A 15,119-nucleotide genomic window follows, 5' to 3' on the forward strand; every position below is an offset into this window, starting at 1 on the left:
TACCCACTTCAAACACTGAAGAAGTTCAAAATTCACACACGATATGCGGCATATGACTGATCTCCAAGCAAACTGCTCTCATTAAGTGGAGTCCATTGCTTTCTTGCCTGTGATGGCAGAGAAGCTCTAAGACAATAGCAGTGATGATCGCCCACCCTGTTCCGTCCTGATCCCTGATGGAAGAAGATACAAGTACAGGTGAAATACCTATGAACGTCCGTCCTTGACAAAAAGGTACGACCGAAGGTTACAAACCTATGAGAGGCAAACCCAACCAGGCCAACACCGTACTTGCCGATGCCAAAACACCCAGGGTTAGCTGATTGTACAAAAAATAGTTTCGGCGAGTGCCTTCCCGTGCCATTACCTCCTTCCGTGCTGGTTAAGTCCTCCTTTTCCTCATTATTCGGTGTCACCGTTACTCCACTCCTTACTTTCCTCGTCGTTCTTCCGTCGATTATTTCCATTGTCATTCTTGTCGTCATCAGCCCCTTTCGTACTTCTCTCTCCGCTCTTCCCTCTGTTCGCCCCTCCGTTCTTCCCCCACTTCTTCCATCTTTCCCCGCCCTCTGTCACCTCTTCTCCCAAAGTCGCCCATCCGGCGGTCTCTATCGGCACCTCATCACCCCAAAGCCTATGAGACATGGCCAAAAATGGGCTGGATTGCTGGCCGGGACCCATCCGCCCTCGCGGCCTTATGGTCCCTGCTCCTCCACCGACGTCGGCTGGTCTCCAGTTTGCCTTATTCTCAAATGGCTCAGAAGGCCTTTTCTCCCCAGGCGGCAGGGGTACCAGGACCTCACCGCGTCCTCGCGCAGGTTGCGGTGGAGAAACAGGGCTTCGGCAAACAGGCCCAAGTCGAAGAGCAGGGAGATCATGTCGTAATGATGCGGGGTGCCCGCCATTGCGGCTGCCTCGGCCTCGGACAGAGCGAATATGACGGCCCAGAAGCGGTCGTCGGGCGCGTTCCGCGCGAAGCGGAAGATGCCCAGGCAGATGTTGGCCCAGTATGCCACCCATGTGGCATCCATGCTACCCGCCGCCTCGCGGAACTCGAGGGTGCCGGTGGAGTAGGCCTGAACGCAGTTCCTGAAGTTGTAGTTGGGCCGGCCGATGACGTTCGCGGGAGGGCCGAGGAACGCGGCCACTTGGGCCTCGGTCCCGCATTGCATGATCTGCGCCACGCCATCGTTGACGGTCTTGCTGGCGCGGCGGTCGAAGTCCGGCGCGGAGGTCAAGTCCGTGGCCTCCAACCGCTTCCGTGCCTCGTCATCCGGCTTGCCCGGGCGTAGCGCGGGGAAGAACTCGGGGTACAGGCGGGGGAACCCGCAGTGACCGGCGTCAGTGCCCGTCTCCGACCTGGGATTGATGGCGGAGACGGCAAGCTCGCCTCTGGCTAACCGCCGGTCGAAGTTGCCGGACCCGGGCACTAGACCACACGCAAGCTGAGAGGCGCGACATTTGGAGGGCGCGTATGGGTTGATGCCACGCTCTGGCGGATGGGCGTGGCAGAGGAAGCCGTCGGCAGCCCACATCAGCGACGCCGCCCTCTCGAGGACGTCGAGTGAATGGTGCTGCGAGTCGTATCCAAGTCCCAGTTCGGCGGACCGCGAGTGCTGGGTGCCGGAGCCCACATGGACGTGAAGGCCGGTACTCGTGTTTACCCGCAGGCGGAACCTCGACTGGAGCGCGCGGACGACAGACCAGATATGATGGAGACTTTCAGGTAGATCCCAGAGTGCTGGGCTGGTGATCTCGTAGGCTAGGTATTTATAGCCGCGTGGCGCCTCAATGTCGCCGTCGCAAACGGTGGTGTCCGCCTTCACCGTCCAACCGTCCGATGGGGAGACCAAGATTCGTTTTGCTAACGGATTTAACTCCCTCGCTGCCGCGCCCGCTGACATGTAGTGGGCTTTCAATGTCGAACCTTCAACGCCCAAGATCGCGTCTTCGAGTAACCCCTGTGCCCATTTTCTTTAGCGCGTTTCGTATCTACACGGGGCGGTGAGAGCAGGGGGAAGACTGTCATCCTCCTCTGGACTGAGCGTAAAGCATTCGTCGGTATTGACGTTGACAGGGCTGTCGCTAGAGCTGTCCTTGAACCAGAAGTTGAACTCTAGCTCCACCCGATGGAGAGTCCGTTGACACCAGTGCACGCCATGGTGTATAAAGTGGATGGATATGTTGAGTTAATAAAAGGAAGAGGTCTTTGGCGTCGAGACTGATACTAACTCGCCAGGTTCAAATTTGTACCACTCTAGTCCGCCACCGCATAAGGAGGAGCTCTGATAGTATTCAAACCATATGGTTACGGCTAGGTCTAACTATGACCAGGTGCCCTGCCGGGGCTGTTTCCTTAGGAGGTTAAAGTTCAGCGGCTCGGCAGTTCTTGTCCCGAATGTTCCTTGAACAATAGCACTGTTCCTGCATTTCAAAGACTGTAGTATTAGAATCCAGCTTTGTTTTGTTACGACAACCTCGAGCTAAGAGACTCAGGGAACGTGATAGACAGAGAGGACTCTTCAACGTGCGAGGACTTGGGTTACTTTCTTACGAGAACGAAGTGGCGAGGCTGAGGCTGTTTTCTCCAAAATTGACAATAAAGGGGTTAGACAGAAGTGTTTGCTACCACTGAGGTAGTGTGAATGGGTGCGGCATGAAAGACCGAGCGCCGAGAACATACGAGTCCAAACGCCGAACAGACCGCCTAAGAGGCATAGCCACCATCAGCACCAGCCACAGGACGTACTGCCATTATTATCATTACTAACTTGATACCAATTCTACCGAAACCACGCTCCCAAGTCTAGCTACCGTACCCAATGAACCATGCAGTGCGAACCAAAAGGAAAAAAAAAAAGAAGAAAAGAATAAAGTTCTATCCCAGTTCCCTCATGACAAGTCCAGATAAGAAATCTCGTTGAGGTCTCCTACCGGCGATATGATCTGCTGGTAAACCTCTTCCGACTCATCCGACTCCACCCCATCCTTAATAGCACTGGTAGCACCATCCTTATCCCCCCTCCTCCTCCTCGCCGACTTGGCAGCACTCCCCCCATGACGAGTCGTCGCACCCGGCGACCGCGGGGGCGATGGCGACGGGGACGACGGCGACGATCCCATCATGGCCGCCCAGGTATTCGCATGCCATGGACAGGCGCCCTCGCCGACGGTCGCGCGGTGGCTGTGGAAGGTGCACTGGCGGAAGCCGAAATAGCGCTCGCCGCTCCGGAGCCCGTTGGCAGGGAGGCGGAGCTGGGGGTTCTTGATGCGCACGTCGGCGCGGCTCTCGGCCATCTTGTCGAGGTGGAGCAGGTAGTCGGCCCGGAGGGGGGGGTAGGCGGCGAAGAGCTTCTCGACGGACGCCGCCAGCGAGGCGGCCTTGTCGGCGCCGTGTAGCGTCCAGGCCAGCATGGCCACAGCCCACTTGCGCAGCCGCACGGCGTGCTGCGCGTCGCAGTAGTCCGAGTACAGGAAGGCCAGGAAGCGCGGCGACATGTCCCAGTCGAAGCGGAGGTACATGTCCTGCAGGGCGTCCATGGCCATGTCCTGGAGCGAAGGGAGGTCGATGACGGCGGCGAAGAGATGCAGGTGCACCAGGTGGGTGCGGAGGGTGCGGTGCTCCTCCGGGCGCACGGCCTGGATGGCTTTGTCGAGGAACGAGTGGAAGCGCCGGCGCTGGTAGAGCCAGAGGACGAAGAGCTCAAACATGTCCGGGGTCTCGCCCGGTAGCCAGAGGACCGAGTCCTCCTCTTCTTCGCCGGAGCCCGGCGTCGACGGGGAAGGGATGGCTTCGACGTTGGTGCGGAAGAAGGCGCAGCTGTCGCAGAGGAGCTTGCGGTCGAGCGTGAACTCGCGCTGCTCATCGCCGACCAATACCTTGACGACATCGCATCCCTCTTGGCTGTTGTCGGCGAGCCAGGTTAGCCGGATATATTGGCGTGTGTCGGAGAAGGTATGGTACTTACAAGCCGACCACCGACCTCTTGGTACTCCACCGTATTGGCATCTTGCAAAGCACTTAGATGACGATGATGACGACGACAATAGCAACCTCCAACACCCTTGATTTGAGATTGCCGTCCAGCAGCAACACGGCCAGCGATGAAGAGACGAAGAGAATGAATGTGTGATGAATCGCACTCCCGCGGGTGCCCCATCCCGGGTATGTATAGTGTATATTACCTGATACATGAAGTCTCCGCCATTTCCGTGGCGCGTTCCAACGGCGCAACGCTGAATCCCGGGCACCCCAGTCCGTCAGCTCGAAGTTCCATGGCGCGGGCAATGTCTCCCAGGAGCCCGGACCTTGAAAAGGTTGCGACCGGGTTCGCGAGGCGAAAGTCTGTTTGCGGTTTGCACCCCCTGTGTTTCGTTTCAAACCTTGCTGCTGCTGAGGAGGTCTTGGTTCGACCCCCGGCGGCTCCACAAGCGAGGGCACGCTCGCCCCTGGTTCAGGCTTTCGGCCCCTGATTCTTGGCGTGGGGACCGCTGGTGGCAGCAGGATGATCAATGGGCTTCGGACGGTCGTCTCAAGAAGCTTGCAGCTCTCCTCTTCTTGGCGGCTCACCTGCACCCGCATTCCTGTCACAGCAGCGCGTTTCGATCCGCTCGTAAGCGATGAGGAAAACGAAACATCCCGACCAAAGTGTTTATCTTGTCGTGAACCGATGTTGCTCTGTTGCGCGATGCGGCAGTGCGGCAGTACGTCTTCGGAAACCCTAACACCCTTCGTAGCCGACACTTGTAGCGTCCCTGCGGTGGTGGAAGCCTGTCCGGGCTCACAGGGAGGCAGCATCCTCCACAGCGGGGCCGGCCGACTTTTTCTCCTTTGCGCCGCTTCCGTGCTCCATGAATCAGACGGCGATTCCTCATTCCTCACCTCGCAAAGTGGCAAACAGGAGTGCGGGTTGCAGCAGTGTCCCTGACTGCTACGACCGCAGTGCCTCAGCTCCCGCGTCTCAGGTCAGATGCGGCAGGCCAGCTTACACCACCTCCCGGGCGTCTGGGTGGGATTGTGCAACCATGCATTCGCCCAATTCTTCGGACGGTTGTCGTCTGGTGTCCGAAGTATGCCGTGGCGGGAAACAAACATTTGAATGACGCCGCACTCTTGCCGCTCGGACGGAGCGATCATAGATTTGCCAATGCCGCTCTCGACGTCAGAATGCAGCATCCTTACCACTGCGGCACGGTTTGTAGTCTACCTTAGCGGCCGAAGCCAAAGCCGCCACGGCCGTTCAGAGGCACCATCGAGACTATCGGTCATTCGCTCGTGGCCCGGAGCCGCATAGCCGGCCCCTCTGCGCCAGGAAAGAAACAAACAATTTTTTTTTTTTTTTTTTTTAAAAAAAAAGGGTTATTCCTAGATACGGTCCAGTTGGAAAGGATTGCACTGACTGCGCTGCTACTCTATGGCTATCGTTCTGCACTGCGTTTGGTGGGTCTGAGTGGGACAAAGTTTAAGAGGAGAAAACGGAGAGTCCGGATCCGGCTCAGCGGTGAGGATGGAGCCCACAGTGCTCTCCTGGCTCCGCCAACAGGTCAACAACCCCGCATTAAGAACACGATAGTTTTAGAAAACCAAGATACGGGGTGGTGGAGAGAGTTGGAAAGGTGGGGCGAAGTCCACCAAGATGCCAACTCGATTACCTTGGGCCATTACCTCCCTCGAGGGCTCGTCCAGGCGCACCAGGGTGTCTGACCGTGCTTGCTTCCCCTTCACTTGGTGCTCCGATCGGGCGCGTTCGGATGGGGCCCGGTCGTCTTAAGATGACACCGTGTCGATGCAGATTGCTGAAGGGGGCAACACGAAGCTGGCTTCTGGCCGTTGCCAGTACCTGTTTTGTAGCTGGATGGGGCCGAGCCGAGGCTCTGGGTCTCGCCATGGCTGTGGAGGTGGGCGATGTTGAGAATCCGGGGAAGCGGGTACTCAGCTCCAACCATGCTCATGCCGGCTGCCCGGGTGTTGTTTGGCGGTCTTGACAACGAAGAGAATTGGAAAATCCCTCGCGACGCGTTCTGAGCAGGGTCGATTCACCCGCGGTAATACATAATCTGACTAACCTTAGACCCGCAGTCACTGGGGCCCCGGATCTGGGAAGCAGAACTACTGACAGCTCCCGCTCTCCGAGGTTAGCCCCGGCAGTTTATTCGGGAATTGGACGGGCTGGCCAGACCCGGCTCGGTTGAGTGAGCATGCCCCCGAGTATTAATCTCTCCATGAGCCCAACTCTTTATCCTTCCCTCACGCCGAAAACCGCCTTTCAATTGCTGGAAAGGTTTGAAGACACGGCACACTATGGCGTCAGATCTCGAGAAGACCCAGGCGGCTCCTGTCTCCGAGAAGGCAAGCTCGGCCGAGCTGGAGAACGGCGCCGCTAGTGTCGCCCTAGATGCCGAGACCAACAAGCAGCTGCTGAAGCGCATCGACTGGTATGTAGAATCAAGAATGTTCAACCCCCTTTACGATTATCTCCATTATCAAGAGATAGAGAGATGTTTCCGGATACAAGATCCTCAAGCGTAGTCCCGAAACGAACGCATATAGCTGACATTGTTGGATAGGCGCGTCATGCCGGTGGTGGGTACCAGATGCCCTTGTTGACTTTGCTCAGACTTAAGAAGCTGGCTGACCACGGGCCGCCCGAGTTTAGTTGTGCTTTACCTACGCCCTCCAATTCTACGACAAAGCGCTCCTCAGCCAGGCCGCCATCTTTGGCCTTCGGAAGGATCTGGGTCTGGAAGATGGCCTCAAGTACTCGTGGGCCTCGTTGATCTTTTACTTTGGCTACATCGCCGGTACCTACCCCGTTTCGTTGCTGGCTCAAAAGTACTCGACCCGCATTGTCATCACCGTCATCTGCCTTCTCTGGTCCGTCGTCGTCCTGGCTACGCCGGCCTGCCGAAATTACGCCGACTTCCTGGCCAACCGCTTCTTGCTCGGCCTGATCGAGGCCGGCGTCTCGCCCATCTTCATGCTGGTCGTCGGCCTCTGGTACACGCACGCCGAACAAGTCTCGCGCTCCAGCTGGTGGTACTCATTCAGCGGCGGCTCGCTTCTTGTATCCCCCCTCATCAACTATGGTATGGGGCACATCCAGGGCGGCAGCCTACAACCGTGGCAGTACATGTACTTCATCGCCGGCGGCGTTACAGCCATCTGGGGCGTCGCGCTCTGGTGGCTGTTCCCCGACACGCCGCAACGTGCCAGGGGCTTTACCGAGGAGGAACGGGCCCTGTTGATGGAGCGTGTCCGTGGAAATAATGCAGGCGCAGAGAACAAGACGTTCAAATGGTACCAGGTTAGGGAGGCGCTCAAAGACTACCAGATGTGGGGAATCTGCGTCCTCTCGATCGTGTCTTGCACCGGGTCCGGTGCCGTCACCGTGTTTGCGCCCATTGTCTTCAACGGCATGGGCTTCTCGGTGTTTGAGTCGCTGCTCCTCAACCTGCCGATCGGTGCTCTGGCCTTTATTTGCATTCTCGGGTCCGGGTACCTCGGCAGGTTTGTTCCCAACTCGCGCTTGCACATCGTTTCGGCTTCTTGTATCCCCGTCATTCTTGGTTGCGCACTACTGTAAGTTCCCTCATGTTGGAGAAGACACTACAGCGCGTTATGCCGATCAGTGCTAACCAATGCTTTCAACGCCAGGTGGCAGCTCCCCTCGTCTAATCGTGCCGGCCGCATCGTGGGGTACTACCTGATCAACTTCTTCTCTTCTGCTTGGGTGCAATGCATCGGCCTCGGCACGTCCAACGTCGCCGGGCACACCAAGAAGGCCGTCTACGCTGCTGCCACCTTCATCGCTTACTCTGTCGGCAACATCATCGGCCCGCTCATGTTTGATGCGTCAGTGTTTCCATCTAGACGCACTATTTCCCAATGAAGCAGCCCGCTAACACGGAAACCACAGCTCATACGCTCCCCGTTATGACCAGAGCTTCACCGGCATCCTGATCTGCTTCATCGTCTGCTTCTTCTGTGCCGAGAGCCTCCGGTTCTTCCTGGAGAAGGAAAACAAGAAGCGGGACGACCGGTATGGCAGCCCGGACGACGCCCATGGGCTGGAGGACTTGACAGACCGGGAGAATAAGTCGTTCCGGTATCGACTGTAGTCGAGCGTGTTTTAGTCAGTCTACGGGCAAGCAGAAGAGGGGGTTAGGGTTGCAGATAATATTGATAATATGATGGTTGCTATCAGTCTCTCATTTCCGACACTCGCCAGGATTTGCCATGTCGCATTAGAATTCCGAGACAACTGTACCCCACTGCCAGGACCCGGCAAGCAAGATTCCTTTCGGGCGATGGAACCATCCGAGACTGCATTTTCGACATTTGGTTGCAAATTCTGCAGGAACTGCGCCGGGAAATCTTTGCCCCATCCCACTCATTTCTAAGCACTCCACGTATTATTCATCAGCCGATTTGTCTACCCGGCCAGCAGCGGCGCCATGACGAAGGCGAACAAGATTCGATGGGCCTTCTAGAAAACAAGAGCTCCGCTCCGTTCCGCCTGGACCGGGGTATAAATAGTGAATGGAAACGGTCTGTTGAGTTCCTAGGTACGGCGATAGTTAAGAACTTCAAGTAAACGCGCGGACAGAGCTCGTTCGACTCAATCGTGATTGTTGCAGGGCGATACCGTCTCCCGCAATTCTCTTCCTATCAGACACAGAATTCGTCGTGCATCACAACCAATCATGACCGTCAAAAAACTCACCAAGAGCACGCCGGCCGCCGGAGCCCCGTTTTACACACCGGCGCAGCAACCCCCGGCCGGCACGGCCCTCCAAACCGGTGCCGATGTTCCGACTCTCTTCACCCCTTTCAAACTCCGGGGCATGACCCTCCAGAACCGCTTCGTCGTCAGCCCCATGTGCACATATTCCGCCGATGACGGCCACCTGACCGACTGGCATCTGGTTCACCTGGGCGCCTTCGCCCTGCGCGGCGCCGCGCTGACCATCATCGAGGCCACCGCCGTGACGCCCAACGGGCGCATCTCGCCCGAGGACAGCGGGCTCTGGCAGGACAGCCAGATCGCGCCCATCAAGCGCATCGTCGATTTCATCCACTCCCAGGGCCAAAAAGTCGGCATCCAGCTCGCCCACGCGGGGCGCAAAGCCTCCACCCTCGGCCCGTGGCACGTCAAGCCCGGCGTTTCCGAAGTAGCCACGGCCGAGGTAGGCGGCTGGCCCGATAACCTCTGGGCGCCGAGCGCCATCGCCTGGGACGAGGGGTACCCGACGCCCAAGGAGATCACCCGAGCCGACATTGAGCTCCTGGTGCAGAGCTTTGCCGACGCGGCGCGGCGCGCCGTCAAGGCCGGCGTCGACACGATCGAGATCCACGGCGCCCACGGCTACCTCATTTCCGAGTTCCTCTCCCCCATCACCAACCGGAGGACCGACGAGTACGGCGGCGCCCCCTTCGAGAACCGGGTGCGCCTCCTCCTCTCCGTCGTCCGCGCCGTCCGCGCCGTCATCCCCCAGGACATGCCCCTCCTCGTGCGCGTGTCGGCCACCGAGTGGATGGAGCACGCCGGCCAGCCCTCGTGGGACCTCGCGCAGACCCAGCGGCTCGCCTCGATACTAGCCGATGAGGGCGTCGACCTGCTCGACGTCAGCTCCGGCGGCAACAACCCCGCTCAGCAGATCAAGGTGAGCAAGTACTACCAGGTCGACATGGCCGCGCAGATCCGAGAGGCGCTTCGCAAAGAGGGCAAGGTGGACAGGATGGCCGTTGGCGCCGTGGGGATGGTGGCCGATGCCGAGATGGCGAGGGACGTGGTGCAGAAGGACGGGGAGACGGCAAAGGCCGACTTGGTGCTCGTGGCAAGGCATTTCCTGAGGGAGCCTGAGTTTGTGCTCAAGACGGCGGCTGAGCTGGGAGTGCAGGTTGCGGGGCCAACGCAGTACCACCGCGCGCCAATCCGCAAGAGCCAGAGGTTGTGATTTGATGGCCGAGTCTGGAGTTGTTGTCTCTAGAAAGGAGAGTCTTGATTTTAGCGGCATTTAAAGTGGATAGAATCTAGACAGCGGTTCGTGTATTAGACTATACTAGACTACGAGACAACAACCCAAAATTCGAAACACAAACATGATACCAACCATACTACCGCATGCATCCATTTCCAGTGACACCGCCAATGCATAACCAACACGCATCTAGATGCACTCACTCACTCAACTCACTCACTCGCTCACTCGCTCAACTTCTCCTCCTTCGACCCGCCCGACCTCGTCAGCTCGCTCTCCACCACTGACCTCACCAACTGCAACACCAGCTCCCTCCCAACCTGGACGCTATGCTCCGACGCGTCGCTGGGGACATGCAAGAACAGCACCTTGCGCCTCTCCCCGGCCTTGTACAGATGGGCCAAGCTCGAAAAGTAGATGAAGTCGCACAGATAGCGGCCCGCGTCCTCCGAGATCCGCAAATCCATATGTTTCTGCGCAACATCAGATGTCAGTCAGTCGGTCAGTCAATCAACCCAACACGTCAAGAAACGGGAAAAAAAAAAAAAAAAAAAAATAATAAAGGTGGGAGAAAACTTACGGGACTGTTCCGCCTCCAGCGGGCCAAGACATCCTCGACGTCGAAATCCGTCAGCAGCTCCTCGGGCATGCCCTCCCACACCCAGTCCCTGCCCTCCCGCGCGCGCCGCTCCCCGTCGCGCAGCAGCTCGCCGTCCACGTCGGCCATGTCGTAGCCGTCGCGGTGGCCGCGGCGCTCGATCGAGTAGTAGAGCCGCGGGCCGGCCATGCCGATGTGGATTGCCAGGTCGATGTGTGGGCGGTTGGCGTCGGTGTCCGGGGCGTTGGTGCCGAGGCGGCGCTGGTCCGGACTTGGGTCCTGATCCCGGTCCTGGTCATGGTCATGGTCATGATGGTCATGGTGAGGATGATGACGCCGGTGGTGCCATAGCTGCGGGACGAGGCTGCGGACCCGTCGGTAATTGACCCGGATCGGCTCTGGGTGGACGATGAGCCGGACTGGTGGGAGAGGATGCGGCGGTGATGCGGGAGAGGTGGGGCCGTCCGAGGGGACAGCCGTCTTGGCCCGGACCGGGGGCAGCCATTCCGGCAGGGAGCGAGCGATTTCCCAGGAAGGGTTGACCGGGTAGTCGTTTTTGAAGGGCTGGATGGGCGTTAGTAGAGGTTGGCTTTCGATGATAATGGCTTGGGGCTGGTTTCGACGAGTGCGGGGTATCGCTGCTGCGGTGGGTTGGACGCAAAAACTCACTGCGAAGCCGGTTATCAAGACGTTGATCGGCGAGTGGGAGGTGTCTTTGTCGACGGATCCCATGGTGAGTGTGGATGGATGAGCGGGATTTGTGTAGGAGCGTGTAACGTCGTTGTAGTAGCTTGGCTTGTACGGGCGCTTCTCCTCGTCTCGAGTAACTCAGAACCGCACTCCCTATCAGGAAGAGGGCAGCATGCGATGAGAGTGAACAATCGGGGACCAGTGGATGTCAGCTATGGACCTAGAGGTCACAGTTGCGCAGCGGGGGCGGGGGCGAGGGGAAGCTCCGTAGCCGCCGCTATCACACAAGGGACGCCCGCGATTGGCGACCCGCTTCCCCTTCAATACCGACAGCCCCCAAGGGCTAGTCATCCACCCATCTTACAGCCTGTCGCTTCGTCGTATCGACTGCCGTCAAGACTGGCCCGAACTACTTTCTCTTTTTTAGCTTATCACTCTTGGGAGGCAGCATCTTAACAGCAGCGGACCGGGCGGCCGTATCCGATGCTGCGGCCCGACAATCATTGGCTCCACTTCCGGGTCGTATGGCTCCCCTATCTTCAACACCGCCTGCGTCGATCCAACCTCCGATGCCGACAATCAGTAGCGCCCCAGGAGCCGGAAATGGAGATAGTAGCACCGACTCGAGTATCACCGCGCCGTACAATGGAGCGACATCGCAGCCGGTGAACGGCGCGGACCGGCGGCCTAGGTCCGGGTCCGTTCATGTACCTGTTCGCCGCTGCTCTTGCAATTGCGGTGTTGTGAGGGGTGAGTTCTACCGAATTTACACGATATTCTAGGGCATCGGAGGGCGAAATCTCCGCCGTTCATTCGAATCCCGGAATCAGGCTGCGTAGGGAAGAGTTATCGGTGGCGAGATCTTCATAGTCCTTGTTACTCTGTTGGGCTCCTTGAACTCTACGCTTCGTATTAGCAATAGGTAAATAATAGCACATAACGAGATAATTGATGATGTCTCGGATAAAGTGATAGGATTTAGAATGTCGTAGGCCGAACTCGCGGGTTGAACAGGACTTGATTAGTAGTGAGCGGATGTGAATTGATTGATTTCTGGGCGATTTAGCGCGGCCAACAGCAAGGTTAAAGGGGGCAGAGTGGCGTAAGACATTGGTCGGTCTGGTGATTTTAACTAGTCAGGGTCTAAAGACAGAGTGATGGAGGAAGGTCCTGGATGAAGGGTGGGAAGGATAGCAGGAGAAGGACAAACGTTGTGGAGTTTATGGAACGGTGGGTTAGAAGCTAATTAGATGGCGGAAAGGCTAAGATTATGCTGACTTACGTTACTGCCGACAGACTGAGAGGGGCTGGGAAAGAGCAAGTGGTCCAAGCAAAGCCACCTATACCGGCCTGTGAAGTGCGACCTTCAAATAAATGTTGAGGGTTCGCAAGACCTAGGGGTAGCAAGATGAGGGTGCAGCCTCTTCCTCCTCCCTTTTCCTTCCCCCTCCCAAGTGGGTTGATATTTTTGAAAATACTCAGGTTATCGGGACTTCTAATTAGGTGGGCAAGCGTAAAGAAATGTGGGTGCGCTGCGATAATTGGAGGGCACTGATTGCGAGCTACAACTTCACGGACAGTGCAGCCTGCGCCGTGTTACGGAAGATTTCTCCCTTGCTTCTCTCCAAAGCCGGAGCCTTCTTCCAGTTGCACGGCCTTTTCGATTATGGCTATTAGAAAGCTTAACGAAATTTCATTGCACTTGCGCTTGTGGCGCGGGTATCCCGTAGCAGAGTCAGTTTGGAGATGTTCTACAAGCTAGAATTTAAATAGCAGCATCTTAGTCGTAGATCCTGCACCAATCATGACAAGCGATATAAGAGTCAAACTATCCACTAATGAGGTCGCCTGGTAAGGTAAGATACCTTACTCGAACCCATACTGTCGCACCGTGAAGCAATCATCGAGCCAGTTGCCAGACCCATCCAACCAAGCACAGTCCAACTCATGCCAAATAAGAATTTCTGCCTTAAGGTATCATTATACAGAGGAAAAAAAGCTACTAGATGAAGAATAACATAACGCGGATGCTCCCCGTCGCCCGACGTCCTAACTAGCCGACCCGATCCGATACATTTCCAGCTGGTTACCGTCAACCGACCCTCCACTTTTCTCCCTCTCCGATGGTCCTGCATTGGGGTAATTCACCGCATTGCCATGCTGCTGATGGTAGTGCCGTTGATGCCGATGCAGCCGTTGCCCCTCGGAAAACACGCTCGCCGCCTCGCCCCCATCCGCATCGACATCGACATCGTTCAACACCTCCCTGGTCAACTCGACATAATCATAGGCAAACTCTCCAATCTCGGTATCGTCAACTCCCAAAATCTCTGATTCCTCGGGCACGCGGAGGTGCAGACCCGGGATAAGGTTCATGATAAACAGTATCACGCAGGTCCCCACAAACGAGTACGCGCCCCCCGAAAAGGAGTCAGCAAGTTGGATGGGTAGTTGGACCCAGTTCTGGTTGAGCCACCCGCCCTTGATGACCTGGACGCCGTCCAAGCGCGCAATGTAGTCCGCCGCGAAGAAGGCGGTGCAGATGTTGCCTACTAGACCCCCTACCGCGTGCACGGCGAATATATCGAGAGCGTCGTCGATGCGGAGGAGGAACTTGAGCTTGGTGGCGTAATTGGCAAAGGCGGCGCCGAGGATACCCGAGGGAATGGCGGCCCAGACGGGGACGTAGCCTGTCGCAGGGGAAAAAGGGGGTGTTAGTAAGCGGGAGGGATTGCAAGAAGGGGAGGAGAGGAATACCAGAGCCCGGCGTGATGGCAACCAATCCAGACACGACTCCTGAGCAGAAGCCGACCGTCGACCATTTCCGCTCTAGCCTGTAATCCAAAACGCACCAGGTGATACCGCCCACGCAAGCAGCGAGATTTGTGACCACGGTTGCCAAGATGGCACGCATGTTGGCCGCCAGAGCAGAGCCAGCGTTGAAGCCGAACCATCCCACCCACATGAACACGGTGCCGATGACGATGTGTGTCACATTATGAGGGCGGTAGTTCAACTCGTGCGTACCGTGGCCGCGGCGTTTCCCTAGCATCATCGAGTAGGCAAGCGCGGCGGATCCCGAGGCGATGTGCACCGGCGTGCCCCCGGCGAAGTCGAGCCCGCCCAACCTCTGAGACCAACCGTTCGGGTTCCACGTCCAGCAGGCGATCGGGTCGTAGATGATGGTGGCCCAGATGAACATGAATATGACGCACGGGAGAAGACGTCCCCTTTCCGCTACAGCGCCGGTCGCAAGGGCGACGGTAACCGCGGAGAACATGCCCTGGTATACAGCGAACAAGAGATCCGGGATCCGGCTAGAGGCGACGGAGGGGCGGGCTAGGACGTCTTTGAAGCCAAAGTTGGAGAGGTCGCCAATGTAGTGGCTGGCTGAGTGCGAAAAGGTCAGGGAGTAGCCCCAGAAGAACCACTGGAAGCTTGTGACAGCCGCAGCCATGACGGAGAGCCATATTAGGGATAGGGCTGACTTCCTGCGCGCCAGGCCCGAGTAGAAGAAGCTGTTCCCGCTCGGTTAGGCTCTTTGTCCCCGCGGAGGAGTGATTTATTCAGGACCCACCCGATACCCGGCACCATGAGCAACACGAGAGCGGAAGAGATTATAATAAAGCCGATATCGCCGGACTATGCAGTGGTGTTGCTTCAGTATTGAAGGTTCTGGTGGGAGCAACCGGAACACATGATGGACTTACCTGATACCAGACGTTCAGGTCCTGAACCAGAGGGTCTCCTCCGGCCCCTCCGGTGCCGTTATACGGCGTTAGGGGTACGTACGGTAGATCATCCGAAGCTGCGTTCTCCATGGCGCGCTATAAAACGGATATGCAAGAAA

At 57.4% G+C, this 15,119-nt stretch overlaps 6 protein-coding genes across 6 annotated transcripts; 2 read left to right on the top strand and 4 right to left on the bottom strand.

Annotated features, from left to right (window-relative positions):
- Positions 1-695: 695 nt before the first annotated feature.
- MFIFM68171_01074 (uncharacterized protein) lies at positions 696-1,904 on the bottom strand (the record flags this gene model as incomplete). Its single annotated transcript, XM_071056496.1, has 1 exon — positions 696-1,904. One exon carries the CDS (start codon positions 1,902-1,904, stop codon positions 696-698), a length of 1,209 nt encoding a protein of 402 aa, XP_070912597.1.
- A 988-nt stretch (positions 1,905-2,892) lies between these two features.
- On the bottom strand, positions 2,893-4,009 carry MFIFM68171_01075 (BTB domain-containing protein; the record flags this gene model as incomplete). Its single annotated transcript, XM_071056497.1, has 2 exons — positions 2,893-3,904; positions 3,969-4,009. 2 exons carry the CDS (start codon positions 4,007-4,009, stop codon positions 2,893-2,895), a joined length of 1,053 nt encoding a protein of 350 aa, XP_070912598.1.
- Positions 4,010-6,301: 2,292 nt separating this feature from the next.
- Positions 6,302-8,118, top strand: MFIFM68171_01076 (Allantoate permease; the record flags this gene model as incomplete). Its single annotated transcript, XM_071056498.1, has 5 exons — positions 6,302-6,435; positions 6,568-6,583; positions 6,657-7,579; positions 7,655-7,852; positions 7,917-8,118. 5 exons carry the CDS (start codon positions 6,302-6,304, stop codon positions 8,116-8,118), a joined length of 1,473 nt encoding a protein of 490 aa, XP_070912599.1.
- Positions 8,119-8,703: 585 nt separating this feature from the next.
- OYE32_1 (NADH-dependent flavin oxidoreductase) lies at positions 8,704-9,957 on the top strand (the record flags this gene model as incomplete). The annotated part of the gene is made up of 1 exon (XM_071056499.1): positions 8,704-9,957. The coding sequence occupies one exon, from the start codon at positions 8,704-8,706 to the stop codon at positions 9,955-9,957; it is 1,254 nt and encodes a 417-aa protein (XP_070912600.1).
- Positions 9,958-10,205: 248 nt separating this feature from the next.
- Positions 10,206-11,311, bottom strand: MFIFM68171_01078 (Pyroglutamyl-peptidase 1; the record flags this gene model as incomplete). Its single annotated transcript, XM_071056500.1, has 3 exons — positions 10,206-10,454; positions 10,562-11,143; positions 11,249-11,311. 3 exons carry the CDS (start codon positions 11,309-11,311, stop codon positions 10,206-10,208), a joined length of 894 nt encoding a protein of 297 aa, XP_070912601.1.
- Positions 11,312-13,318: 2,007 nt separating this feature from the next.
- AMT1_1 (ammonium transporter Amt1) lies at positions 13,319-15,090 on the bottom strand (the record flags this gene model as incomplete). Its single annotated transcript, XM_071056501.1, has 4 exons — positions 13,319-13,959; positions 14,027-14,787; positions 14,847-14,911; positions 14,980-15,090. The coding sequence occupies 4 exons, from the start codon at positions 15,088-15,090 to the stop codon at positions 13,319-13,321; spliced, it is 1,578 nt and encodes a 525-aa protein (XP_070912602.1).
- Between the last annotated feature and the right edge of the window lie 29 nt (positions 15,091-15,119).

This window comes from Madurella fahalii, assembly GCF_045866475.1.
Source record: "Madurella fahalii IFM 68171 DNA, scaffold_1, whole genome shotgun sequence".
In the NCBI taxonomy this organism is placed as follows: domain Eukaryota; kingdom Fungi; phylum Ascomycota; class Sordariomycetes; order Sordariales; genus Madurella; species Madurella fahalii.